This window comes from Camarhynchus parvulus, chromosome 9 (assembly GCF_901933205.1).
Source record: "Camarhynchus parvulus chromosome 9, STF_HiC, whole genome shotgun sequence".
NCBI lineage: Eukaryota > Metazoa > Chordata > Aves > Passeriformes > Thraupidae > Camarhynchus > Camarhynchus parvulus.
The window spans coordinates 14,225,779-14,251,774 of record NC_044579.1 but is presented as its reverse complement, the minus strand read 5'-3'; the positions used below and the strand labels follow the sequence as shown (position 1 = coordinate 14,251,774).

The 25,996-nt window shown below is 36.6% G+C and overlaps 1 protein-coding gene across 6 annotated transcripts in view; it reads left to right on the top strand.

The window, feature by feature from the left end:
• U2SURP (U2 snRNP associated SURP domain containing) overlaps nt 1-25,996 on the top strand; it is a 43,019-nt gene that overhangs the window by 5,997 nt on the left and 11,026 nt on the right. For 2 of the 6 annotated variants that reach the window (XM_030954105.1, XM_030954107.1), the window contains exons 2-23: nt 1,880-1,927; nt 4,702-4,800; nt 5,865-5,979; nt 6,376-6,509; nt 8,495-8,562; nt 9,882-9,976; nt 10,060-10,095; nt 10,192-10,274; nt 10,657-10,822; nt 11,239-11,450; nt 12,392-12,435; nt 15,667-15,771; nt 16,975-17,041; nt 17,133-17,296; nt 18,279-18,441; nt 18,948-19,027; nt 20,063-20,150; nt 21,765-21,887; nt 22,792-22,948; nt 23,282-23,377; nt 23,980-24,046; nt 25,016-25,178. In XM_030954105.1, the coding sequence (XP_030809965.1) occupies nt 1,880-1,927; nt 4,702-4,800; nt 5,865-5,979; nt 6,376-6,509; nt 8,495-8,562; nt 9,882-9,976; nt 10,060-10,095; nt 10,192-10,274; nt 10,657-10,822; nt 11,239-11,450; nt 12,392-12,435; nt 15,667-15,771; nt 16,975-17,041; nt 17,133-17,296; nt 18,279-18,441; nt 18,948-19,027; nt 20,063-20,150; nt 21,765-21,887; nt 22,792-22,948; nt 23,282-23,377; nt 23,980-24,046; nt 25,016-25,178 (2,373 nt within the window). Of the gene's footprint in view, nt 1-1,879; nt 1,928-2,364; nt 2,373-4,701; nt 4,801-5,864; nt 5,980-6,375; nt 6,510-7,676; nt 7,719-8,494; nt 8,563-9,881; nt 9,977-10,059; nt 10,096-10,191; nt 10,275-10,656; nt 10,823-11,238; nt 11,451-12,391; nt 12,436-15,666; nt 15,772-16,974; nt 17,042-17,132; nt 17,297-18,278; nt 18,442-18,947; nt 19,028-20,062; nt 20,151-21,764; nt 21,888-22,791; nt 22,949-23,281; nt 23,378-23,979; nt 24,047-25,015; nt 25,179-25,996 lie in introns of those variants that run through there. The other 4 variants (XM_030954111.1, XM_030954106.1, XM_030954109.1 and 1 more) reach the window with 4 other exon arrangements.

Here is a 25,996-nt window from a genome sequence, read left to right as displayed (position 1 = left end):
TGTCTTGCTTTTTTTCTGTTCTTCCTCAGGATAATCTGTCACTGTGCTGAGCATTGCCACTGTTACTCTGAGTAATGTTTTGTTTCTGTCCCCACTATGAGCAGCTTCAGCACCACCCCTGTTGGGAGCTGTCGCTATCTAAAACTACCATAAGTGAAGCAGATGTGGAGAATCAGGAAGTGGCCATTCCCTTGTGCTGTTGCCAGACAAGCTCCTTTCCTGGAGCAGTACACCAGGGCAGAGAGCCCTGTGTCACTCCACCTTTGGGACTGATTTTTTGAACTGCAGCTCTCAGATTGTTTGTTGGAAGGCTGAATTGCAGCTGCTGTGCTGCTTGCCGCAGGGTGGCAGCTGGCAGCAGGAGGAATGCTGCTCCCATGCTCTGGAATTCTTTTGCACAGTGTACATCTTTTGTCTGTGTGATGTTGGGCTACACTTTCATAAAGTTTTGAGGGGAGGACAGCTTTCCTTCGGCTACATTTGTGCAGTCTGGAGACCTGTGCATAGCAGATTACTGATTGGTCTTAGTGCCACAGGCAGCTGGGGATCACAAAAAAATCCAGCACCAAGTACACAGGAGGAGAAGTTTGCAGGAAGTGGCATTAGTAAAAGATGTGAGATATTTGCTTCCATGTGTATTCTAATGAACTGCTACTGCTGCATGTGAACTCAGCTTGTTATTAGCTTCTGTGCAAAGATGTGCTTGTGAGTCATGTACAGTGCTGCAAGGAAGGGGATTTGGGAGGTCTTTGAGAATAAGACATTATTTTTTTTCCCCATTTTTTCTCTGCCCCATTTATCTTCCTTAAAAAAACCTCCAAACATATTCCTAGAAGCCTTTTGCTTCTCCCTTGCAAAGGCTATATCTGTGTTGAACTCTACCTTTGTTCACTTAATTCTGGTTTCTGTTGAAGACCATTTTTTTCTAAATTGATTTTACTATATAACATAGGAATACACTTATTAAAAGAGAAATGTCTCTGTCTTAGCTGATGAAAAAGCAGCATGCACAATAAAAACAAGGCCTAGTAAATGATCTTCTAGAGTAGTATTTGGTGCTTGTTGGTTTTGAAAGACTGGAAATGAGCATCATATATTACTATTTCTGGTATAAACTACAAACTCCTGATAATGAGGAGAAATGCTAATGTTCTGTAACTAATGAACAGATTTCAGCTAATGGAAATGTGTTACTTTGACTTAAATTTCAATTAAGGTATGAATTGTGCATCAGGCAATAATATTTTAATTTTCTGGAATTTGGACATTACATAATTTAAAAGTGTGTTCTCCATCACTTAAGCTCGTTTAAAACCTGATTTTGTGTATATGCTGGTTTAGGTGTTAAAGTTCAGCTGGAGTTTAAAGTAACAACCAATTTGTACCTGGTCACAAATTGTGGTTTTTGAGGTGGCCAGATTCCATCTATGCACAATATAGTAAAAGCAGTTTTGGAAATTATTTTATAGGAAGCCAAATGTAATCAAGCACTTAATATAATCTTTGACAGCCTTTAATGACAACTCTTGAAGGTGCAATGTAACTAACCTACTTTTTCCCCCAGTGGTGCCATTACTGATGTATTTATAAAATCCAGCTGTGGAAATTGAGATTTTTTTTAATGGTCTATCTTTAGGTCTGTCCCTTATTTGCTTTATATTGACATTGTTTCTGAGGTGACCTAGGTCAGCTCATTAACATACATTATATCATAAAATACATTGTATGTATATATACATTATATATATAATGTATACCTATAATGTGTATTTGGATGTTAAAATTGAAATGAAAATTCACATTCCAAGAACTGGGAAAACCCTCCCAGAGGTTGTTTGTCTGTTTCTTGTGCCTCACCTCCTCCTCATTCTCTCCTCAGGTCAGAGGGCCAGATGCAGTACATACCACTGGATCTGCTGATTCACATGTAAGTCCAAAACACTTAAACAAAAAACCAGAAAAATTCCAACCAAACCCACAACTCAAAGTAGGCCTGTTTTTAAAGAAACCTGCTCGCTACAGGCAGAGTCTGGTGCATTGGGTATGTAACCTGTAGGTGTTTGCAAATGAACCAATGATTTCATGTTTAAAAATACTCCTTGAAACTTTCAAAACAAGCAGCAATGTAGGAAGCTGTGCTGCATGGCACTGCATCCATAATAGGTACTGGAACAGTAAAAAGCTGTAAGGACTCTGTATGGGTTTGTCTCATACTGGGGAGTCCTTGAGGATGCAGGGTGATCAGTCCTGGGAATCATGGGATATTCCAGTGCTTTTTCACATACAATTGGCTTCTCAAGACTGAGACAGTGTGGCCCTAATTCCATCCTTTATTTTTATTTTCTTTCTAATAGAATATGATAAAGGAAAAGGTAAGAAGAATAACATGGTCCTGCTGTCCCCCTGCCCCTTATCCCCTCAGTGATGAGACCTTTGCCTGGTTGTGTGGTTGGTATGTTGCATGAAGACTTACCTGTTTCTGAGCTAAAATGAAAACAGGCAGCAAGAGCCAAACTGGGAGTTAATACCAGACAATTCATTCTGTGGTTTGGATTTTCTTCAAGATTTCAATTTGATTTTGTACATGCAGAAGTCAATTACCAGCTGTTAAATTGCTTGTAAGAGCATTAGTCGAGTTGTGGTAGCAGAAACTTTTCATAGAGAAGCAACTTGTTTTATTGATTTCTTTTACTTGCTACAATTTGGGCAATTACTCCTCTTAAATCTCTTCTGAGTATTTTGTACTGATGTACGTGGAACTTTAGTGCTTTGTGCCACCTTACAGTCAGTGCGGTGTTTTGGTTAAACAGAAGTTTGCTTTCATACAGAGATTTGATTACTCAGCTGCAAGTTTCTCTTTGCTTCTATCATTTGCTTTACCCTTTTCACAGTATCTTGCATTTTTTGAAGGAGGAAGACCTTCAAGTTTTGTATAGTTCTGTTGTTAGGAATTCTGTGAAGCTGCATATGGTTAATGACAATGGTATAATTGCCCACTGGAATCTGACTAGCAGGCATAAATTAGTTCAATCTTAACTTTATATAGTTCCTGCCTGTTGGCAGGTGTTTTTTTTCCCTGAGACCCTTTCTAAACTGAGCAGCTCTTAGTGCCAGAACTCTTTATCTTGCAGCTGCTTCCTTTATGTCACTGGAACAAATACTCATGTGGCTGACCTGCAGGTATCCTGTGACGTTACTGTGAGAGATTATTTTCTGATGACAGGATAAGCCTTGGGTAGGAGTGTGGTATTTGCTCTGCCTGCAGTGCTGTGCCATTGCTGTGTGCTCATGTTTTGCCAAGGTTGTATATTGTTTGTCATATTGAAATAGAAGCTGCTTTTCAGACAACTGGGAGATAGGATTTTATTAAATTTAAAAACACACAGATGAATTAAAAGCTCCTGATAAGCCTGTCACAGCAGCTCACGTTGACAAACATGGTGTCAAAAACCAGGTAACTTTGCAAGAACACTGCATAAATTTGTCACTGATAGCTTTACTTCCAGTGATGAAGAGGGAACAGTTTCAAGGAAGTATGAACTACTTGGTCCTATGCTTGGCACAAATCTAAGAGTGATGCTAAGCAAGAATTATAAATTGAAGATACTTCAAACAGTTTGTTTTTCATGGTGCTTTTTTTATGAAAAAAATTTTTAATAGGAAGCTGATACTAGAAATAAAACTCTTTGCAAAGAAAATTATTCCTAGAGGAAACCCTTTCCAGTTGGTATCAGAATATTTTTCATAATATGACACCAACTTGTTTGTCTTGATGTTGTATGAGCTGATTTTTTTTAAGAACTGTCACTGCAAAAATCATAGTTTTAAGCATCACTGTGTGCTCTGTGTAAGAGCATCACAAATATTTTGAAGACAAGACTCGTAGCTTCTGGGGCTTTGTTGCTGTGCTGATTCTTCATGAATTACTGTGTTAAGACAGGAGTTTCCAGACAAGTATCTTTTCTCTCATTTAGCTTCCCACTGCCCATGTCTTTGGAACATGCTCTCCATCCTGTTGTCCTTCTTCTCTTGATGCTTTGCTGCCTGTTAACTACCAGAATAGAGTCTTAAAAATTCCATTTCCATGCTCCAGAAATTACTGTTATGTGGACTACTTCCTTCATCAGGGTTTTGGAAAGAAATTAGAAACAGTCGAGGAGCTGAATGTGAAGAGTTTTATGTGAGATTTTTTTATAGCTGAAAACCTCTAGAATGCATTTTGTTGTTCCAGCAAAGCTGTTAATTTTTACCTTGAAGTACAATGGAAATTTAGCATCCATATGGTTGTTCCATTACCTGTCCAACCTTGCACAAACGTTATTCTTGCCAAAATAGTCAGAAAAGCTTTTTTGAGGGAAGGGGGAAGAACTGTAATGCAAAGCATGTATTTCTGGAGGTTTAGAAACTGCAGCACTGCACAGTGAGAAATGTCCAGGCTCTTACAGCAAGTGTCCTTCAGATTTCAGCTGTGTTTGAATGGTGTATTAAAAACTTCCTCATTAAACCAAGGATGATTTGTTTAAAAAAAGTCACACAGATTTTTTTGTTGTTGTTGTATTAGATAATGAAAACTTCACAGATCAGTGCAGGAAGGCTTTTCTTTGTTTTGTTCGAGTTACTGGTCTAGACCAAGGTCAAAAGTAGCATTATTTTCATTGTTTTGTAAACAGTTTGATGTCTGTTTTCTCACTCCCTTTGCAGCCTCTAATGGAAAGTAAACTTAAAGCATTCAGTATTGGCAAAATGAGTGCTGCCAAACGGACACTGAGTAAGAAGGAGCAAGAAGAATTAAAAAAGAAGGTAATGGTATACAATGAAAATTTTATTTTGTATGCAGAGCTCAAATAAATTTGCTTTTAGATTGCAACCAGATATCTTAATTTTGGTAATTGTAGCTTTCTTAGAGTGAAAGTGAATTGTATTTTACATGTATTTTTGGCATCCATTATGATACAGAGAGGCTTACTCTTCTCTGTGAGAAATCAAGTTCCCTGGCTTCCTGAAATAGGGAATTACAATAATCCATTGGTGTATTGCTCAGGATGGAGACAGCCTTCACCTTAGGTATTTTCTGTTCTTCCTTTGCTCTCTATCATTGGATTTCTGTTATTGCAAAGAGTAGTTGCCATTTTTGAACTTGTTTCAGTACATATCCTTTTTTTTCTGTAAAACATTTTTTTTGTCTAATGACTGTGTTGGGAACCAATACAAATCTTAAAATTTGGTTCTGCATTTTAGATTACTCAGGAATGACCAAATTTTAAGAAATGAATATCTGGTAGGTGTTAAGGTGGAAGTTTTGAAAATTTTGGTGTTTTAGATTTGTGGACACAGCCCATACTGTGTTGCAATGGCTTACCTCCTGCTGGGCTGTTGGGAACACTGGCCTAAAGATCATGATGGTACTAAGCCATAGTGCTCAGCTTCAGCCATTTATTCAGTTTATTCCCTATGAAATACAGAAGGGTGATCCTCTTGTTGATCTCCTTCAGCCACGTGGGTTGATTGTAAAGGCTGAGATGGAATGGGCACTGTTCTCTCATGCTGAGGCCAGCAAAGCTCCAGGCTCATAAGCCTTTGATTTGAGCTTTTCTGTTTGACATCTTTTGAATGTTAAATTGCCATGTAAACTCCTGGAAAGGAACATATTGGAGCACACAGCCTCACTGGCTTTGTGTGTCATGTGCTGTGTTCTACCCACATTTCTCAGAAATTTGAATTATCTAAAATTGAAGCTCCTTTGATGCTGTTTGTAGCTTGAACTCTAGAAAATAAAAATGAATGTCACATAGCTAATTTAAGAGTAACTGTCTAGTGAAAGTTGTTCTGTGGTGATAGTAAATAGATGAACATTTGCTGTGTAGGAGGATGAGAAGGCTGCTGCAGAAATTTATGAAGAGTTCCTTGCTGCCTTTGAAGGAGGTGATGGTAATAAAGTGAAAACATTTGTAAGAGGAGGAATCGTTAATGCATCTAAAGGTATAACTAATCTTTTTTTGGAGGGGGTGGGTCATTTGGCTTTGAGTAAAGATGAAGACTGGCTTTGAATTGCATTTCAAAATTAGTATGTTACATTAGAAGCAAAAAAACCTTGATGCTAAAATCTACTTTATGCTTTGATTGAGGTAGGTAGTGGTGTGATTTGTGCTTTAACTATAAGAAGAAAACATGCTTTGGTTTAGACTACCTAATCCATGTTCTTTTCCTTCATATTAAAAGATGTTAAATTATGTAAAATTCATATTGTCAGCTTTTAAAAAATGAAGTAATATATTGCATTGAATGACCAGGACTAAAAATCAGCATTCTTTCTAATGAACAGTGTTGTGCAGCATGAGTTAATAAAATTTACTTTCAACTTGTCTTTAATTTCAGAGGAGCATGAAACAGATGAAAAAAGGGGTAAAATCTATAAACCTTCGTCACGATTCTCAGATCAAAAAAATCAACCAAGTCAGCCATCTAATGAGAAACCTCCATCCCTCCTAATGATAGAAACCAAAAAGCCTGTAAGTTTCTCACTTGAATCTTAACTCCATCCTGATGTATTTAGAAGTGCTTAGAAAAAGGGCCCTGAGTGCTTGCAGAGTACTTTTATCTGCACGTGTCACGTCTGAGAGAAGGTGGACATTTGGAGTTTCCTGAACCAGTAGCAGATACAAAGGTGATGAAATGCAGAGGCCCAGGAGCCCTGTATGTGGCACAATACACCTGGTGCTGCACTGCCCTTTTATTGTGTTCTTGCTAAGGTGGGCAAACTTCTCATGGATATGGATTTAGTGGCTGTTGCAAAGGAATAGCTTCTTCAGTCCTGAGAATTTCTGGGTTTAGAAGCAATTCTCAATTTCTGTTGCTACTATCTGTTCCTGATTTTTTTTTAACTTTAAACCAAAAAATAAATTGACCTTTGTGTTGATCCATGTTATTCTTGGTAGGGTTCTTTGAATTTGGTTGTTTGTTTTGGTTTGGTTTTATTTTTGCGGGGGGGTGAAGTTTGAGAAGTTCCTTTAGGAGTCCCTCTTTGAGTTCCAGAACTTGCACAGTTCAGAAACTGAGCACCTTGTTTTATTTAATTTATTTTGTCTTCTGAATGATTTGATGGAGATTTTTTTTTGTTTTGTTTTTGGGTTGTTTTTTGGTTTTTTTTTAAACCAAGGTTCATCATAAAAGGTATTAAAAGTATTAGAAATATGAACCAGCAGTCTTCAAGTGATAATTGCATATGATTACTGTTACTACTGTGTATGTGTAATGAATGTCTTGGATGTCTTAAAAGTCTTTTAATAGAGCTTACTACAATTTTAAAGCTTAAGTGAAACATGTAAGATGCTGCCTGTTAGGGTGGGAAATGAATGTAATGTGATAATTGTGGGCAGTTCCATCATAACCTCCCTCCAGCTTTAAACAAATGTCAGTGTTAGAGCAGTGGGGTGCTACTGGATGGTAGTTTTGATTTTCATTGTATGTAAAGCTCTACATATACAGAAATGAATTGTAGCATTTTTTTATTTTTCTGAGCTCTGTTCTGTCATATGCAAGTGTTTGTACTGTAAGACTATTACTGCTTTTCAAATTTTTCATAAATACTTGTGAAGTAATGCAATCAGTTTACTCACTTGCCATGTCCAATGGTGATTGAAGATAATGAGGTAAAAATGATTTTATTTATTTGGCAGACCCTCCCCAAAAACAAAAACAAACAAACAACTTTGCCTGGGGTGAGTAGGAAGTCCAGTTTTTCCAAAGCTGTAGTGTGTAACACAAGTATTTTGTATGTCTGCCTATTGGAAACGTTTTCATTTAAATTTGATTATATAAAAACAATGTTGTTGAAGATAACATTTCACATGAGTTAGTTAAGGAACATGTATTACTGTTAAAAAAAAATAAAAATTGCAGTATCCATATTCTTCGTCATTCAAGAGCTTTTCCTGAGGATCTTGAACTATTTAAAGTAACTGTTTTTTCAGACTATTTGCATCCAAAGGGAAGCAAGAGAAGGAAATTCTTTTCAAGTAGAATGTTTGTAGATAAAATAATTGAAAATATATATGTAAAATAATTTACATATATATGCACACACATCTATCAAATTCATTAGAGCATGATGGTTTGCTAGGGGTGTAGTCAGCATCCTGGTTTCCAAATGGAACAAAGTGACAAAATACCTCACAGTTATTTTAAATGTGTATGTCGTAGAGAGAGTGTTTGATCATATGTGCTGCATTGTGAGAATGAGAAGTAACAAATTTTTTTTTCAACTATTCTGAATTTTTATTTTCTAGCTTTGTGTTTGATAGCGCTCAGTCTGAATGTTTCAAGTCTGTTTGGTTGTTGTTTTGGGTTTTTTTTCATTGTTTTTTCCTCCTGTAGTTACTTGGTTTGAAAGCTGTGGGTAAAATATGCATGGAAATTATCTATGGTTTTGTTATGTTATTTTTAATTCTGTTCATTTTGTCTTCTGAAATGTTGTTTTCTATATCTTTAATTTTAGCCTTTGAAGAAAGGAGAGAAGGAAAAGAAAAAGAGTAATTTGGAACTTTTTAAAGAAGAATTAAAGCAGTAAGTTTGCTAGTTTTTACTGTAAACAAACAAAATCCAAGGTTTTTGCCTTGTTTTAAAGGCAGTATTTAAGGTCATTCTTGCTAAGTTATTTCCCAAGGAAGGTTTTTATTTTTTTTCTCTCTCAAATGCTTGTGAAATGGTATAACTAATTAGATATACCATTTCACAATTAAGATATTTTTATTAGGCTTAATTACTGCCATTGCTCATGGGCTTGGCCATTGTTGGGTCCATCTTGGAGCTGGCTGGTGTTGGCTTTATCTGCCATGGGGGAAGCTTCTGGCAAGCTTCTCAACAGAGGCCACCCCTGTAGCTCCCAGTACCAAACCTGCCCAGCAAACCCAGTACAGGGTGTAGCAGAGAGATTGGTGACAGTATGAGATGTCTCTCACTCTTGAAAAGAGTGGGCTTTGTCAGTGTTTCTAAACTGTAGCCAGAGAAATTTGTAGGAGGAGGTTGAGCTTTTGTATAAGGCAGTAATAAGAGTTGTAATTCAAGTCTAGAGACTTCAGCTTACATAGTATTAAAAGCAAGCTGGATGATGCTTGAAAAAGCAGATTGTTTCACTTCCATATGTGTTATAATACAGCAAAGAGCAACCCATGTATTGAGTGCAGCTGAGTGCCATCTATTTATACTGATGCTAGTGATGGAAAACAAATGAATCTCTGTGCATTAGAAAGCAGTAGGTACAACCTTCTAAACCCACATGTGGCTTTTGTGAGGAGTGCCTGAGCCTCATTGCTGCATGTTCCTTCATTGCTGTAAATGAGTTGAATGGGACAGCCTTGTATTCCTGGAATTCAGCATCTTCATATCAGGATTTAAGGCCAGACTGCAGAGGACCAAATACTTACTTGTGAGTACTGTCCTCAGAGTTAGAAACTGAGATGAAATCCAATTTATTCTGGAAATAGTCATATGGGTGTGCCTCTGAGTAAGGCTTAGAAAAGCTGGAAGGATAAATAGACGCTGAGGAGTTGGCGCATCTTGAAAAGTCATCTGCGTGGTCTGTGGATCTCTAGCAGTCGGATGTGGAATTGGAGTCACTTTTTCAGAGCACAGTTCTTATTTCCAATTCTGTTTGAGAATGAAATACCCTGACATATGAATGAGGAAGCATGCAGCTGGAATAATTCTGGTAGATATATTCCAGTTGATGAAACAGAAGTTCAGACATACTGGCAACTTGGAAGTTCTAACAAACTCATCGTTTCATATTAAAAATTCTCATAATTGTTAAGTCAGTTCAAAATTTTAGAATAAAAACTTCGAGATGGTTTTAAGTTGTTGCTCACTTTAAACTTGCTTCTTAGAATCCAAGAGGAGCGTGATGAAAGGCACAAAACAAAAGGTAGATTGAGTCGTTTTGAACCACCCCAGTCTGATTCAGATGGGCAGCGGCGTTCAAGTAAGTAGATGTTATTTTTTATGTTAGTCTGGGCTACAAGATTTGTAGACTAAATCATACATATTTTTCTTCTCTATATTCAGTGGATGCTCCTTCAAGAAGGAACAGATCGTCTGGTGGTAATACAGATTCTTTTCTTACTCAATTTAATGTTGTCATTTAAATGCGTAGCGGGGATTATGACTTCTTTTTTTTGTTGTTTTCCTTTGTTTTAGTACTGGATGATTATGCACCAGGGTCACATGATGTTGGAGATCCAAGCACAACAAATTTGTATCTGGGAAACATCAATCCTCAGGTAAGTTTGGAGCCAAGAAGTGCAGTGTTGGCATGTTTGGGCCCAGACAAATTTTTTTGCAATATTCATTGGAATAAGTGCTCTGAACATAATGCTGTAAAGTTAAGGTTTAGACTACCAATCTCTAGCTCAGTTAAAATTCTTTTTCCATTGGTATCCCTAAGCAAGGTGGATCATAACTCAAATATTTCAGTGTGCTCATTTAAAAATGCAGTTTTTTAGATTGTTGTTTCTGCAGTAGATGGCACTGGGGGGCTGTCAATGAAGTAGTGTTATGTCAAGAAACTAAAAAAATGAAAATTTTGACATTTGGACAATAATACAAACAGCTGCCACAAAAATACACTGGCAAAAAGTTAATTTTTACCTCTTTTTCATGTAGATGAATGAAGAGATGTTATGTCAAGAATTTGGCCGCTTTGGACCATTAGCGAGTGTTAAAATTATGTGGCCAAGAACTGATGAAGAAAGAGCCAGAGAAAGAAATTGTGGCTTTGTTGCCTTTATGAACAGAAGAGATGCTGAAAGAGCATTGAAGAATTTAAATGGTAAACATATTTCTCAGTTCAGGGCTGTAATTATCTTTGCAGACTGTAAGCACATTTTCAGGTTGTTTTATCAGACAAGTGAGATGTATTCTGTAACTCCAGTAGATACCAGACCAGCAGTGAGTTTACACTTGATTGTTCTACTGGCAACTGAATGTTGTCAAACAATAGTAATTGTGTACTGTAGGGTCCTGAGGACAGACATTGGGGGAAGACTAATAAAACATTTTGTGTAATAGGTCTTCATTTGCCTATGTTGTAGTCTGATAGATGTAATAACAGTAATCAACAATGTAAGCAAAAGGTAAATGCTGGCAGGCAGACATAAATGTTGCACTTAGCAAGGAGAAATCTCAAGTGATGCAGAACCAGTTTATAACATCATGGTAATGAAGGGGTTTTTTTCACTTTTTCAGGCAAGATGATAATGTCGTTTGAAATGAAGCTGGGCTGGGGCAAAGCTGTTCCTATCCCACCACATCCCATCTACATTCCGCCCTCCATGATGGAGCACACCCTGCCGCCGCCCCCGTCAGGACTGCCTTTCAATGCCCAGCCTAGGGAGAGGTTGAAGAATCCCAATGCTCCAATGTTACCACCACCAAAAAACAAGGAGGATTTTGAGAAGGTAACTTACAGTACCCTGGGCCGTATCTCATTGTTAAATACTACATCTGTGACAGTATTTCAATGGCTTCATAGATTTGCATTGTTCAGGCTGACTTTGGCAGCCCTTAGTCTGCAAATTGTCTGGCTCCCTGCTGTAGCCCAAGGGAACCTACTTAATTCCTGAAGCTCTGTTTCATGTCTGTGTTAGGGTACAGTATATTGGCTCTTGGTTAATTTAGTGCTGCTTAAGATCTGGCTATCATTTTCCCCCTCCAGGCTCCCTGGATTTTTTTCTCCTACGTCCCCCCCTTTTCTTGGCTGCCAAATTGCAGTATCTAAATTGTTTTCCTTATAGAAAATCCTACATTTTAATTTGGGTAGCATTATTTTTATCCTAGAAGAGTTGATGTATTTTGTATAGAAGGTAATTAATCTGGACATTGAGTAAGTATTTTATGCTACTTATGGAGTCAGTTTTCAAACTTTTCTTTTTGTGGAATATTAGCTGATAAAAGGGTAAGTATCTTGAAATCACAAACCAACTTGATTTACATTTGTAAGAATTTATTGATTCTTTGAATGACACTTAAATGCCAGGGCTGTTTTTTGTAAGACTTGGGAATAAAGTAATACCAACGTGATCCAAGTCAAATAGTTTAGAATCTTTTCATAAACGTAAGAACTCCTTTCTTATGTATTCAGCATAGTTCCTATTCAGTGCCTCAATGTACATTCTGACAGGAATGTTCTGATATTTTGCAATTAGTGAACCTTTATGGTTCACTGCCACAACCATTTGAATTTTGTGTAATTGCTTAGTTATAACTTCACAGCAGTGATTGCCTGCAAAGTTTGTGATAGATGTGTAGTATTTTCATTGCATATGTATATTTTTGCTTGTTACTTGTTAACAATACTCACATATTCTATGTTTATTATCTGATGTGACTTCATATACAGACTCTGTCGCAAGCCATAGTCAAAGTGGTTATCCCAACAGAAAGGTACATGTTTTTCTTTATTATTACTGATCTAAATATAGAAAATTTCCCCTTCGGAATTTTAAAGAAAAATGGTGATGTTGTGGAAAAGGTAATGGCTTGACTGAGCAATGGTTATTTTATAACACTTAAAAGAAATGTGTGTGGTTTACAGTCTAACTATTCTTGTCTTATTAACTGTTTTGGGGTTTTTTTTGAAGGTAGACTTAAGTAATTATCTTTTGCATTTAATTTGATCCCTCGAAAGTGATGCAGGGTAATTTTGTAAGTGAACACTAGGGTGAAACACTGTCTTACAGATGCAGCCTAAGTCCTGACATAAACCTCTGCATATGGGGATGCAACTGTGGGATTTTTTTTTTTTTTATATTTTCTTTTTTCTTGTTTTTTTTCTTTTTTTCTTTCTTTTTTCTTTCCCGTTTTTTGGACTTGTTCATTTTTTAACCAGTTCAATTGAAGCCAGTTCAGTTTTGATTTCTGCTATTTTTTAAAATGTAGCAGTTAATAATTTTTGTCACTTTTGATTACTGCCAGGACATTTTTCCATTTTGGTCCCCGTCACTGTTCCTATCTTCACGCTAGTCTAGGTATACTCTTGCTCAGTTAAGCTAAAGCCTTTTCCCAAACATAGGAACACAACACTGTTTTAAAAGTAAAGAAGCACAAAAGATTACCAAATTCTCTTTGACATTGGCCTTGGTGAGCAACACCAGCTGAACTGTCTGCGGCAGCGGGGGACCAGGAAAACATCATGGGATGGATTGGGAAAGTATACAGTTTTTGACCAGACATTGGTACGATCGGCTCCAATAAATGTGGTTTTATTATAACTGAAAAACCTTTTTTTGTTGGCCAACTTAAGCTAAATGACCTTTTAAAATAATGCACTATGGGTTTTTTACTACACTGTCTTAATTGTCACAAAGTCCCTTTTTTCTTTTTTTCGCGTGGGGGGAGGGGGCAGAAGGACATTTGTGAGCTGGTTATAGTGCATTAAGAAACTTGTCAGTACATGTCCAATGTACTGTATTTTTGATGGAATTTTAAGACAGTACAATTTTTGTTGGGTAGAAACTTGAGTAATTGGGGCGACCAACCAGGAGTCTTGATTTGAGAAACATATTGAGTAGTAGAACAAGTACTTGTAAAACTGTACAGTGCTCACAGAGTAGCTGGCAGAGAAAAAATTTTATTTTTCCATGTCCATTTTATTTACTGTAGCATTTTAAAAGCCTGTATGATAAGAACTCATGTTAAATGAACTGTATTTGAAAACACTTCTAATAATTCTTTTCCGGATGATTTTGGAAGTTGCCAGTGACAATTGCTAAGACCATTCATTACTCAGTGCATCCCATCATGCAGAAAATTTGACTGACTTCAGTGGGATAATAGGTTTAATTATTCTCCTTTCATTAAAAATTTTCAATACTATTTTTAACATCTCTTTCTACTTAGTAAACAGCAAACCTTGAGTATGTATAATCAATTATTTTTTCTGAGAAATTGACTTCCAAGTAGTCATATCTTACATACCAAAAAGCCTGTAACAACCTCTTTCAGATAGGGGATGAGCTGAATCTATTTTCATACATTGGAAGTCTTATGAAGCAGATGTTCTTCTTCAAGCATAAGCTGCTCTTACACAACTTGATTTTACTTGATGAAGGAAAAATTAGATGAAAACCAGTGATGATTTGCAGGAAGCCAGAAGTGATCACACTGGATTTGCCTTAAAATAAATGAATGCTGTAATAGCTCAGAGGCTTGAAAGCTATTGTAGATTTGTTTCTTGCTGATGTTTTCAAATACAGTTCATATAACAAGAAGAGTGGCTGTTCAGACTTTCAGAACACTGCTGTAAATAAAATGGCTACAGAATTGTTGAAACTATCTCCTCTTTGCAGTGTTTCTGGCATTATAAAAAGCAGACAGGAAAATTGAACTGGTGGCTGTTTGATTTTATTTGTGTAATATTTGAGGCAAATGTAGATTCAGTGCTAGATGGCTTAAAAGAGCACTTGCAGGTAGCTGGGGTAGGATTCTATTACTATTCTATTATTACTATTTTTTAAGTTGATTTTTTTTGATCTAGTGCATTACATCTGTGGCAGAACTTGGAATACTCATGGTAGAAAATAGTCACTTCACTGCTAAGAAGTAATAGAAAATTCTGCAACTTTATAATGTAACATTTATGGAATTTTAGTCATTAAAAACATGCTATATGGAAATCTAATGAATTACATGTAAAACCCCAATATTCATTTGTTGCATCTAAGAAAAGAAATTTTAAAATGCAAAAATCTGTATTTTTTTTTGGCTTGCATCACATTCAAAGGACACGTGCTGTGAAGCTTTTGCTATATGTAGGTAATCTATTTTAAAACTCAGGACACTGTTTCCATAAATCCCCAAAGGGGTGGAAACTGGCTATCACTCTTTTTGATAAAGCTTTTCTGACTGTCTCCTGTTAGCATGCTTAGAAGTCACTCTGCATTGAAAAATGTGCACTTCACATCCACTTTTGCCTCTCTCAGGATGTAGTGCTGAATGAAGGGATACAGATTTTTTTTTTTTTTGTGATTTAGTTCTATTGTGTGTCTGAGGGAGGGAACATGGGATGGTATGACACAAAAGAATGGACAGTTTTGTTCTATGCCAGTAATCAAGTCTTGACCAAAAAGATATGATCTAAATTTAATAAACACATTGCCCTGTTTTGCATCAAGAAGGCTATTTGCTTTTCCTTTCATACTTGAATAGTTTGAAAGCTGAATTCAGATTCTATTGAACATTCAGAAGTATGTGTGTTTTATTTTGAGCAAAATATTCAGCCACTTGTTCCCCTGTGGAACTTCAGCTAACATTTCAGTCTTACTTCTAGACAATGTAGATAAGGGCTTAGTTTTGGATAGCTAATTGTATTTTGGTGCTCAGGTGCCCATATTTGTGTGTCAGGTTTCTGCTAAGCAAGACATGGTTGTAGGCTAAGACATGGAAGGAGGTCTCTTAAATTCTTACTCCACCACTGCAAGGCATGGTTTGATTTTTAGAATGCCCGTGTCTGTGATGCAAAGCTATAATATGTTCCATGTTGCCTTACCTTTTATGCAGATTTCTTAACAATACAGCAAAATAATCTCCTGCACAGTTGTAGTATCTTAGGTGGAGTGTAGTTTTATATAGTGTTAGGTCTGAATCAATTTTTCTTTAACTGTGTTGTTGTTGTAGGAATTTGCTCGCTTTGATACATCGAATGATAGAGTTTGTGGTTCGGGAAGGGCCCATGTTCGAAGCCATGATCATGAACCGAGAAATCAACAACCCAATGTTCAGGTGCTTATTGCATTGCTTCGTTTGCAAATAACACCAGCTGTTTTCACTGTTGTTAATACTCTGCATTCTCAAAATACTAATAAGACTGACTTCTGCTGTGTCTATTTTTATGTGCAGATGCAAACTTTACAAATCACACCTATGGCTGTACAATCTTTTTTTAAGGCAGAACGCACTTTTATTCCAATTGTTACTAATGTGTACATACAAATATGTAAAATAGTACACACACTGTGTAATAAATTTCTATATATTGAAATAAATACCATTTAACACATAATCTTTTAAGGGATTCATAATCAGTGGAAGCAGTAGCATATATTTAAAAAAAAGAAAAAAAATCCCCCTCCTCCCCCAAACAGACAAACTCCATGTGAGGTCTGCTCTTTCTGGAGCCTATTTTTTAACCTTTAGAAAGAGCTGGGAGTAATTTTTCTTCTATGTCAATTAAAATAGGCTTAAACTTCAGCTGACATAGGGAAGTTTTGAGAATTTTGAGCACTTGTCCTTAATGGAATGCAAAAGGACCAGTTTCTAAATTTCTTGTGAAATGCAGTCTCTCCAAAAAGGTTTTGAGGGAAATGTTAAATGACTTTTTAGCAATGTTTTGTTTGCAGTAAGTTTGAAGCGCTTCATTATGATTTTTATATGTAAAGTGAGCAGATACGCAGTGAAAATATCCTGGCCATTAAAAATGGGCTGCTTGTTCCCCACATCCCCCATCAGATGTTATCAGTGTTCTGCCAGACAATTTACTGGTGGAAAACTTCAGGTCATTTAGTATTTGATGACCTTACTATGCCACTGCAAGCTCCTGCATCACTTGTGCTGAGGTTGCAGTTGCTCCTGTAGTGACTCTTTGCACTGATGATTCTTCTGCTTTGCTGTGAGGTTGCACAGTTGTTCTTGCTGACACAGTTTGTTCTGCTCTTGAGTTCTGAGCAGTGCTCTGCCTTTGGGGAGCTCTGCTCTCTGCAGTTTGCATGTATGTGTGTGTATGAGTGTGTGCAGCAGTTGCACATGTTCTGCCTGACTGTGCTGCGATGTATGTGATTTTAGCTCCTTGTGTTCTCTCTGCAGCTGAGGTGGGATTCTGAACAGGGTTTGGTTGGGTTTTTTTTTTTTTTTTATTGTTTCCTTTAAATTTGTGTGAATTTAAGATTTGTAATATGCTCTGTGTCTTTTCTTTGCTCTTCGCTTTAGGTTTTTATTTGAAAACCAGACTCCAGCCCATGTGTATTATAGATGGAAGCTTTATTCAATTCTTCAGGCAAGTAGAATTTTGGTGATAGTTCATAGCTTCAAGCACAGTGAAGTAAAATAACACCAAAGTAAAAATACTTGTGGTTTTTTTTTCGTAGGGGGATGCTCCAACCAAGTGGAGGACAGAAGATTTCCGTATGTTCAAAAATGGATCCTTCTGGAGGCCACCACCATTGAATCCATACTTGCATGGGATGTCAGAAGAGCAAGAAACAGAAGCGTTTGTGGAGGAACCGAACAAGAAGGGTGCACTCAAGGAAGAGTATGTATCACTGATGGATGGTGCTGCCTTGATAGCTGGGCTGCCTGGGTTTGCCCCTTGTGTTTTTGTCGCTCTGATGTGTCATCCCCTGAATTGTCATACTTGTCATAGTACTATGTATGTGTCTGAGTAAGTGTCTCTTCACCTCAGTGCTTCTGATCATACCTGTAGCTAAATACATTCTTGATTTGGTTAGATTTATCATCACTGAAAGTCTCATTCCAATGTTATGAATCCTTAATTTGAAAGGGATTAGGAAGATGAGACTTTTTCCCAATTTTCTGCTGCTGTCTGTAGCTGAGGATATGTAGCATCTTTCTCAACATTGGTATGACCTCACAAACTAAACTGTTTGTGTAATCTTAAACTTACTGATGCTGTTCCTCAGAAATTAAAATTGGGAGCTGTTGTTAATAAACAGAAAGAGAGAGATCATCAAGAGTTCTTTGCTCTACTAGGGGTGGCTGTGGCACTGAAAATAGAGACCTGCTTTTCCTAATTTTGCTGCTGTTGTTACAAATGTGTTACTAAAGTGGAATTTTTTTGCTTGTTTTATACTTCTCATCATTGTTACCACAACAGTCATGCTTCTGTAGGTTTTAATACACAGTTTGTTTCTTATACCTTCTTTTGGAAAGGCTCAAAAAGAGATTCTCTTTAAAAAGTTCTCTGCATGTGAAGGTCAGGAAAAATGTGAAGTAATTGTTTATTTATTAGCTTTCTGAATCTAGTGTTTCTTATTCTGTAGCAGAAATGACTTGCATGCTTTAGATTTATCCATTTGGTTTAGGCCAAAACTAAATCCAGAAAGATAATTACTTTATTAGAGATTCTGATGTGCTTAATTAACTATTTCTCAAGTATTTTTCCTCGATTTCTGTATGTATGGAAATATGGAAAAACAAAAAAACATTGTTAAATGGAAATTCGCAAAAGTACTTCTGATTTCATGTTGAAAGTATTAAAATTCCTGGTATTTCAGACAGAGGGACAAACTAGAGGAAATCCTACGTGGATTAACACCTCGGAAGAATGACATTGGTGATGCTATGGTCTTCTGTCTAAATAATGCAGAAGCTGCCGAAGAAATTGTGGACTGCATTACAGAGTCATTGTCCATCCTCAAGACTCCTCTTCCTAAGAAGGTGTGGAGATTTTCTATAATCTTGTATTTTGGGGGCAGAGCTCACTTAGCAGCATGTGCATGTAATTTACAAGCATTATTTCGTAAGTTGCAGGTAGTGTTGAGATTTTGTACTGAAGTGTGGACTCGAAATTTAGTATCATCCCTTCTGTGGAATTTTGTTACATGTTTTTTATTCTTTCTGAAGTTGCTTGTAAGTAATATTCTGCCTTACTGTGAAATTAAGAAGAGTGAAATGATCTGTTCAAATGAGACAATTAAAACAGGAATGCCACGATTCTCTTATGTAATGCTATGGTGATATGTTACAGTAGTTAGTACCCTACGGCATTACAGGGGGATAATTGCCTCTTAACATGTTTATTGATAATATAGCTGTGCTACACTTAATTCTAATTAGCTACTTCCAGATAGTTTGAACTGTCTTGTATTCCTTCTGTGAAAATGCCTTTATTTTCAGAAGAATTTAAATTGAACTTTCCTTAATTCGACCGTTTTTTATTGCAGATCGCAAGATTGTATCTAGTGTCGGATGTGTTATACAACTCTTCAGCTAAAGTTGCCAATGCTTCCTACTATAGAAAATTGTAAGTATATTTTAGGTGATTGGCTGTTAAAAAAAACCCTCTTATATTCATCTCTGTATGTACATCTCTGGATAAATGTGGTTGTAGGAAATTCAGACTTTTCTGTGCTACTGCTATTACAGACTGATGGTATTTATATCTGTTTGCATGAAAATGTGTAAGATGTAGCATGTTGGTAATGGAAAAAATATATGTGCCCTATTCAAGGGACCGCTTGCATGGAACTCCATAAAGGTGAGAATACCTCATGTGCCTCTTGACAGAAAGAGCTGTAGATAATATTCAAGATACGGTATTAGCAGATAGTTCAAGCAAAGAAGTACATTTTTTAACAGATTTATTTTAATTAAAATGAGGGTGGTGTAACTTTCCATAAACCTTGAATAAGGTATAAAGGGATATTAATGTAGTTTATTTTTAAGGTGCTGAGAAGAATTTAGGAAAAATGTCCATGGGACAATATCTTTGTCATATTAAATGTTTGTGTCTGGTTCCTGGAGTCCCTCTAATGTTAGGGCAGCATGGTGGGAAATACTCAGCATGTTTCAAAACTAGTGATTGCAATTGATGTTTCCTGTTGCGATGTGTCTGTGTTGTGCCGGTTTATTATTTGCGCATTGTGAGAAGCTCAAGGGAAGCTGGGCAACTTTTGCTCAATGTGCTTTCATTGAGGGCCTCACTGACTAAATTAGAATATAAGTATAACTAAGATTTTTTTAAAATACAGATTGAATTTTGAGACAATTCTTTCATTCTATTTAAGGTTGTAAAACTCCTTTTATCGTCCTCCAATCTTTCCAGGGTGTATAAAGAGACTGCAGCAGATGTGAAGATCTCCCTTCACAGTTCTGTTGTTGTCCAAGGTGATTTAATATATAGTAATCATATTTGCTTTATAGTTCAGTTCATGGCTACTGTAAGGATCAGAACCTTGTGCTTTTGAGTCCTGTGTCCCAGGTATTTTCATGAATTGTGTATGTCCAGAAAACACATATTATGAAGTTTAACTAAAGAAATGTATATGTTTAATTCTAGTTTTGAAACAAAATTATGTCAGATATTCTCTGATCTCAATGCTACTTACCGTACAATACAAGGCCATTTACAGTCTGAAAATTTCAAGGTATGTATTTCATTGTTATTTACATGACATAGAAGTCACATAAATAGATGTTCCTGCACAAGAGATTGCATACTATCGTAGATGGCTTAGACATCAAGGTCCCTATTTAGGCCTTAAAAAGAATAATTTAAAAAAAGTTTTCTCTTTTGCAAGGATAACCTTGCAGTTAAGGAAGGAAATGAGCATCTGCCAGTTGAAGTGTACCAGCAGATGTACAGTTGTGGAGTTGAGAGGATATCTTTTTCTATCACTTGAATTGCGAACAAGGCTTTCTAGCTTTCTTACTGTTCAGGGCCACCTGTATTTCAGTTTCAGAAGTGAACTTGTGTGGAAGTGCTCAGTGTGGGAAAGAAGCTCCTGGGCAGAACAGCATAAAGTTACTTCTAAACGTGGGGGTTTTTTTTTGTTTTGTTTTGTTTCGTTTTGGGGTTTTTTTGTGTCAGGCTTTATTTTAGAGTTCTGATAAGCAGTCTGACCATGGGTGCTTGAAAGTGGTTTTTGAAGTCGAATGCTCTCTGCTTCTCATGCTTGACCCCTTCTCTTTTCATGATGCCTCTGCACTTTTTTTCTTTTTGTTTTTCAGTCAGAAGCTTTAAATACATAGCTTACAGAGTAGTTAGTTTGTGTGAATTAAGATCTTCATCCTGGTTGTCCTCCTTCTGCTCTCAATTGCTCTAAATTGAGAATTTAGTTATCTACTATTTTAAAACTTTCTTAAATTATATGATAAAGAGAGGCAGATTTCTTTAATACATCTATATCTTCAGTTACATTTAGTGTGTCAAACTTGAACTGAAACACATCTTTTCAAATATGCTTTTTAAAAAGGAAAATGATAAAATTATTTGCTTTGGAAGGGACTTTAAAGATCTGCTGTTCCAACCCCTTGCCATGGGCAGGAATACCTTTCACTGAACCAGGTTGCTCAGAACTCCATCCAGCCTGGCCTTGAACACTTCAAGGTAGCCACAGCTTCTCTGGGCAACCTGTGCCATTGCCACAGCACCTTCACACTGAATAATTTCGTGATAATAGCTAATCTAAGCCAACCCTCTTTCTGTTTAAAGCCATTCCCCCCTTTTCTTGTCACTACTTATCCTTGTAAGAAATCCTTCTCCAGGTGTCTTTTAGCCCCTTTGGGTGCTGGGAGGGGCTCTAAGGTCTCCCCAGAGCCTTCTCTTCTCCAGGCTGAATAAAATGAAAGTAGGAACACAATTAAAGTTCAATAATATGTATAAACCAGTGCTAATTTTAGTTATTTTATTTTACAAACAGATATTTTTCTCTTAGATTTGGTGGAGGCACCTGCTTTGAACATTGGGGCAAAATGAAATTTACTGTCAGGATAGAACTGGCAGCAGCCAAGATGGATAATGTAACAGGGATTTAAAGGCAAAATGAAACCCAAGTGAGATTACTTAAAATGTAGTTCCTATATATGTATTTTTTGTAAAATCACTAGTCTTCCCCAGCATGGTATCATTGCAATATACTTCAGTATGGAACTACTTAAGAATAGTTGCCTACAGTAGTAGTTCTCTGTGGTCTTTTTCCCATCACATAAAATTTCTCAATACAAATGTTTTAGCATTTATTTTTTCCTCTTGCTTCTAGCAACGGGTGATGACATGCTTCCGAGCATGGGAAGACTGGGCAATCTATCCAGAACCATTTCTGATCAAACTACAGAATATTTTCTTGGGACTTGTAAATATCATGGAAGATAAAGAAACAGAGGTGAGTGACCTCAGGAGTGATGCCTGCAGATGGCAGGGAATAAATGTGTTAATATAAAATAGAGCTGGCAAGGATTCTTTTGCTCTCTCTTTTAGGATGAATAAGTACTTTTTCTTTCTTCCAAGTCCTTGCTCCTAAATAGAGGTGTAACATATTTTCAGAAGCAAATACTGTTTATTCTGTTCATGTGTTTCTTGCTTGTGGATTAGGTGCTGTGGTGGAGTTACATTGTGAAAGTGTTTCAGAGCAAAGACTAGTACAGAATGACAGGTATTTTCCTTGTGCTGGAAATACTCTGTAATACCTGTCTTTGAATTCTGAGTGGAGTTTCAGGCATTGTCACTGTACACAAAGATGCCTTTCAGAGCAGTGGGAAGGGCACCCGCAGTATAATTTAACAAATTTCTTGGAGTGGAAAAGCAGGGTGAACACGCACGTGAAGGACAGTGCTTGTACCTAACAAGTTAGAATACACAGCTGTATTTATAATTTGTGTGTTCCTTAAATTGGTTTTCCTGCTAAATAATCTGTTAGTGTCAGTTGTTCATTTTACTGGTCTTGGGGAAACTTTCATAACAAAGAAGTATGATTTGTCTAATTGACTGATTTTGAGCTGAACCTCAACTTAATAGCTCTTCTTTTGAATATAGGTACTGGAAAGCTTACAGTACATTGTGGACAAATTAAAGTTCTTGCCTAAAATTTTTTAAAGGAAGATATTGTTGTGTTATTTCCTCTGCAATAAGCAACTATACTGCTTAGCAAAAATTGTTGAAGTAGATATTTTGGAGGTTTTGCTATTTATAAAAGTGCTTCTTTAAAAATAAATTACTTGATAATTGGAGAAGTGAAGAAAAGCAATATAGATTTGTGCTTGAAATAATGACATATTATTTGCTTTCAGGAAGTACCAGATGATCTTGATGGTGCTCCCATTGAGGAAGAGCTCGATGGTGCTCCACTAGAAGATGTGGATGGAATTCCTATTGATGCTGCTCCTATTGATGATCTGGATGGAGTCCCAATTAAATCTCTGGATGATGATCTTGATGGAGTTCCTTGTATGAAATGTTTCAACTTTCAGATTGATTCTTCAGTCTTGGATCTTTTCTTCCTGTGTAGTTTTTAGAAATACAGCCTAGAATTGATCTGGCATATAGCTTTGTAAAATGTTGATTAATTTCAGTATGCTCTACTGTCTTTAGATAGTAATTGCTCCAGAAACACAGGAGGTGTTTTCTGATGTAACCCAGCAGGATCTAAACCCTGGTTTCTTTACTTTGCAAATACTAAGATTGTATAATCCATTTCATTGTTTAATTCTGATTGTTATCTTAGTGCTTTTTGGTTTCACCTTCTGAGAAGCTCTTTTTCTGTGTCTCTTTCTCCACCAGTGGATACAGCTGAAGACTCAAAAAAGAATGAGCCTATATTTAAAGTTGCCCCTTCAAAGTGGGAAGCAGTGGATGAATCGGAACTGGAAGCTCAAGGTTAGTTCTGAAAGTATCTTTACTGAAGTAAACTGAAAGCATAATGTCACTTATGTAATGATTATTTTCAGCTGATCTGTATTAAAATGCTAATAGGATTCATGCTGTAACATAGTAGGATTTTCTCTTATAACTTGTTCACTGAATTTTTAACCAAAAAGGAAAATGGTGTGTTCTGTTACGGTTATTCTGCTTCAATAACTGATCAACCTTTAAAAGTAATTTCCAGTTTATTAAGAATAAGTACTGAAAACAAACAACAAAAATGTGAGCATGTGGTTGGCAGTCTTTTTAAATCTTGGTTTGAAAGATAATGTTTTACAAACTGACAAATACTTCTCTACTTTTGAAGGATTTACTAAGTATGATATGCAGTGTGAGTGAATAGCTCTGTGAATCATAAATATTCTGATAATGGTGTGGTTGAATATTTCTGTGAAATAAGTGTATTATGTGCTAGATGCTGGTAAATTTTACAACACTGTAATTCTTATTATATGCTATATACTATGTATATCTTATTATAATTATATTACAAATACTAATTTTCAGATTAGGTAGTAGCTTTTTTGTTGTTAAAATTATCCTACTGTCTCTTCTAGCTGTTACTACTTCTAAGTGGGAGCTTTTTGACCAACATGAAGAATCTGAGGAGGAGGAAATTCAAAAGTAAATACTTTTTCATTCTAATGAAAACATACTTATTTTATGTATCTAAGGTTGAGTGTCTTTGGAACTCTTTATAAGATATATATGTTATTTTCTACATAAGTAGAACAAAAATGAAATTTTGAAAGTAGGAAAATAAGAAAATGGAGAAAACTCAGGATTTTAGTGCAGCATGCTTTCAGCCCCCATGATTTTTTTCTAACATGATAGATTGCATCTTTTGGTAGAGTTGCTAACTATAATCTTTGCACTTATGCTGATTTGAGAATTCAGCATCAAATAACAACAGCTAAGGTAATAGTATGGAAATCTTGCTGTCAGGTACATATGAATGAGTCTAAACCTCTTCCTTCTGCTGCTGAGAGGAGCACGGTGAGTCATGTTCTCAGGTGTTTCACCGCATGCTGATAGGCCCCGTGCCAGCAGAAGGTGGTTTTGAGTTGTCTTTTACTTTGCTCTTCAGGCAGCTCAGAGGGTCTGTCTGCTGTAAATATTTCCTGCATTGCATGGAGTCCTGCAGCACTCTAGTGGCCAGCCTGGGAATATAATTTTGAGTATCTCTCAGGTTTATCTCCCAAAAGCGAAAGGAGTAAATATTGTTCTTCTGTTAAACTTGATATCCCTGAAGAGCACCATTACAGCACTTGGAGCTTCTGCTGAGGGAGTGGGTTTCCTTTTGTAGCTGAGAGAGATATGTATTTGATGACTGTAAATTTCACAAGTTCTTCTGCACTCTGTTTCTATGAAAAGTGTAAATTGTGTGAATCATAAAAACCAACAGTTCAATTAAATGAGAAAGATCTGTCTCACAGATGGAGACTAATTTGTAGCTGCAGACTTACATAATTCAGCTTAACAGATTTCAAAACTAGTAACTAATCCTAGAAACTAAGTAAGAGAAATAGTACATTTCATATATACTTAAGAGATCTGTGACATCTTAGTTAATTCTGTATGTTTTCTGTAAAGTCAAGAAGAAGAAAGTGAAGATGAAGAAGACACACAGAGTTCTAAGTCAGAAGAACAACACATGTATTCCAACCCTATTAAAGAGGAAATGCCTGACTCTAAGTCATCAGTCAAATACTCAGAAATGAGTGAAGAAAAGCGTGCCAAACTCCGAGAGATAGAGGTGAGCATGGGGTATTTTGTGCCACCCTTTTGTACCTTTCCAGTCCTCAGCCCACCCTGAGTTCTCTACATACAATTGGGGGGGTTTAGTGAAATAATTATAGTCCTGTTATATGGTGGGTTTTGTTGTAGTCCAGTATATTTTTGTAAAGGTTTGTTTGTTCACACCCTTACCTTGCCTGGTTTTGATGTTTAAAATAATGGAGGAAAAAATGAAAAATAGGGTCAGGGCATATTGCCTGCTGAGAATGACTATTATTTTGCAGTGTTCTATTTAGTACCACTGTAGATTTAGATCACTTGGATGCCCTTACACTTCGCTGCTCTTGGAAAACTAACTTTTGGGATTAACTTTTGGATGTGGCCTTAGTCCTCTACCTTTCTTGTTTTTTCTGTTTCTTGCCTTGAAGTATCTGTATTTTATTGCATTTAAAAGTGTCTCTTCCCACTGTCTCAGCCATCAAACAAAGAATACAAAGATACAGCCAACCCATGTAGTTATGAGTTGGAGGTATTTTAATTGCAGCCCTGTGTGCAGTTCATAGGGCTCCCTGGTCCTTCTCTCCTTTCTCCAAGCACAGATGTTAGTGTAGCTGTTCAGCTTAATCAGCAGAGGTTGTTATGGCTTTGTTCTGGCTTCTGAGCTTGTGCTTGACTGAGAAGGTAACTAGAACTGGAATTTACCATGAGCTTTGTGTAGCAGTGAAGCCTTTCTGGCATACACTGCCATGTAAAATCAGGTTTAAAATTGTACATGACTTCCTGGCTTGTATTCAGTATTCAGACCCAGGGGTACATTGAACACCAGAATTGTTGTAG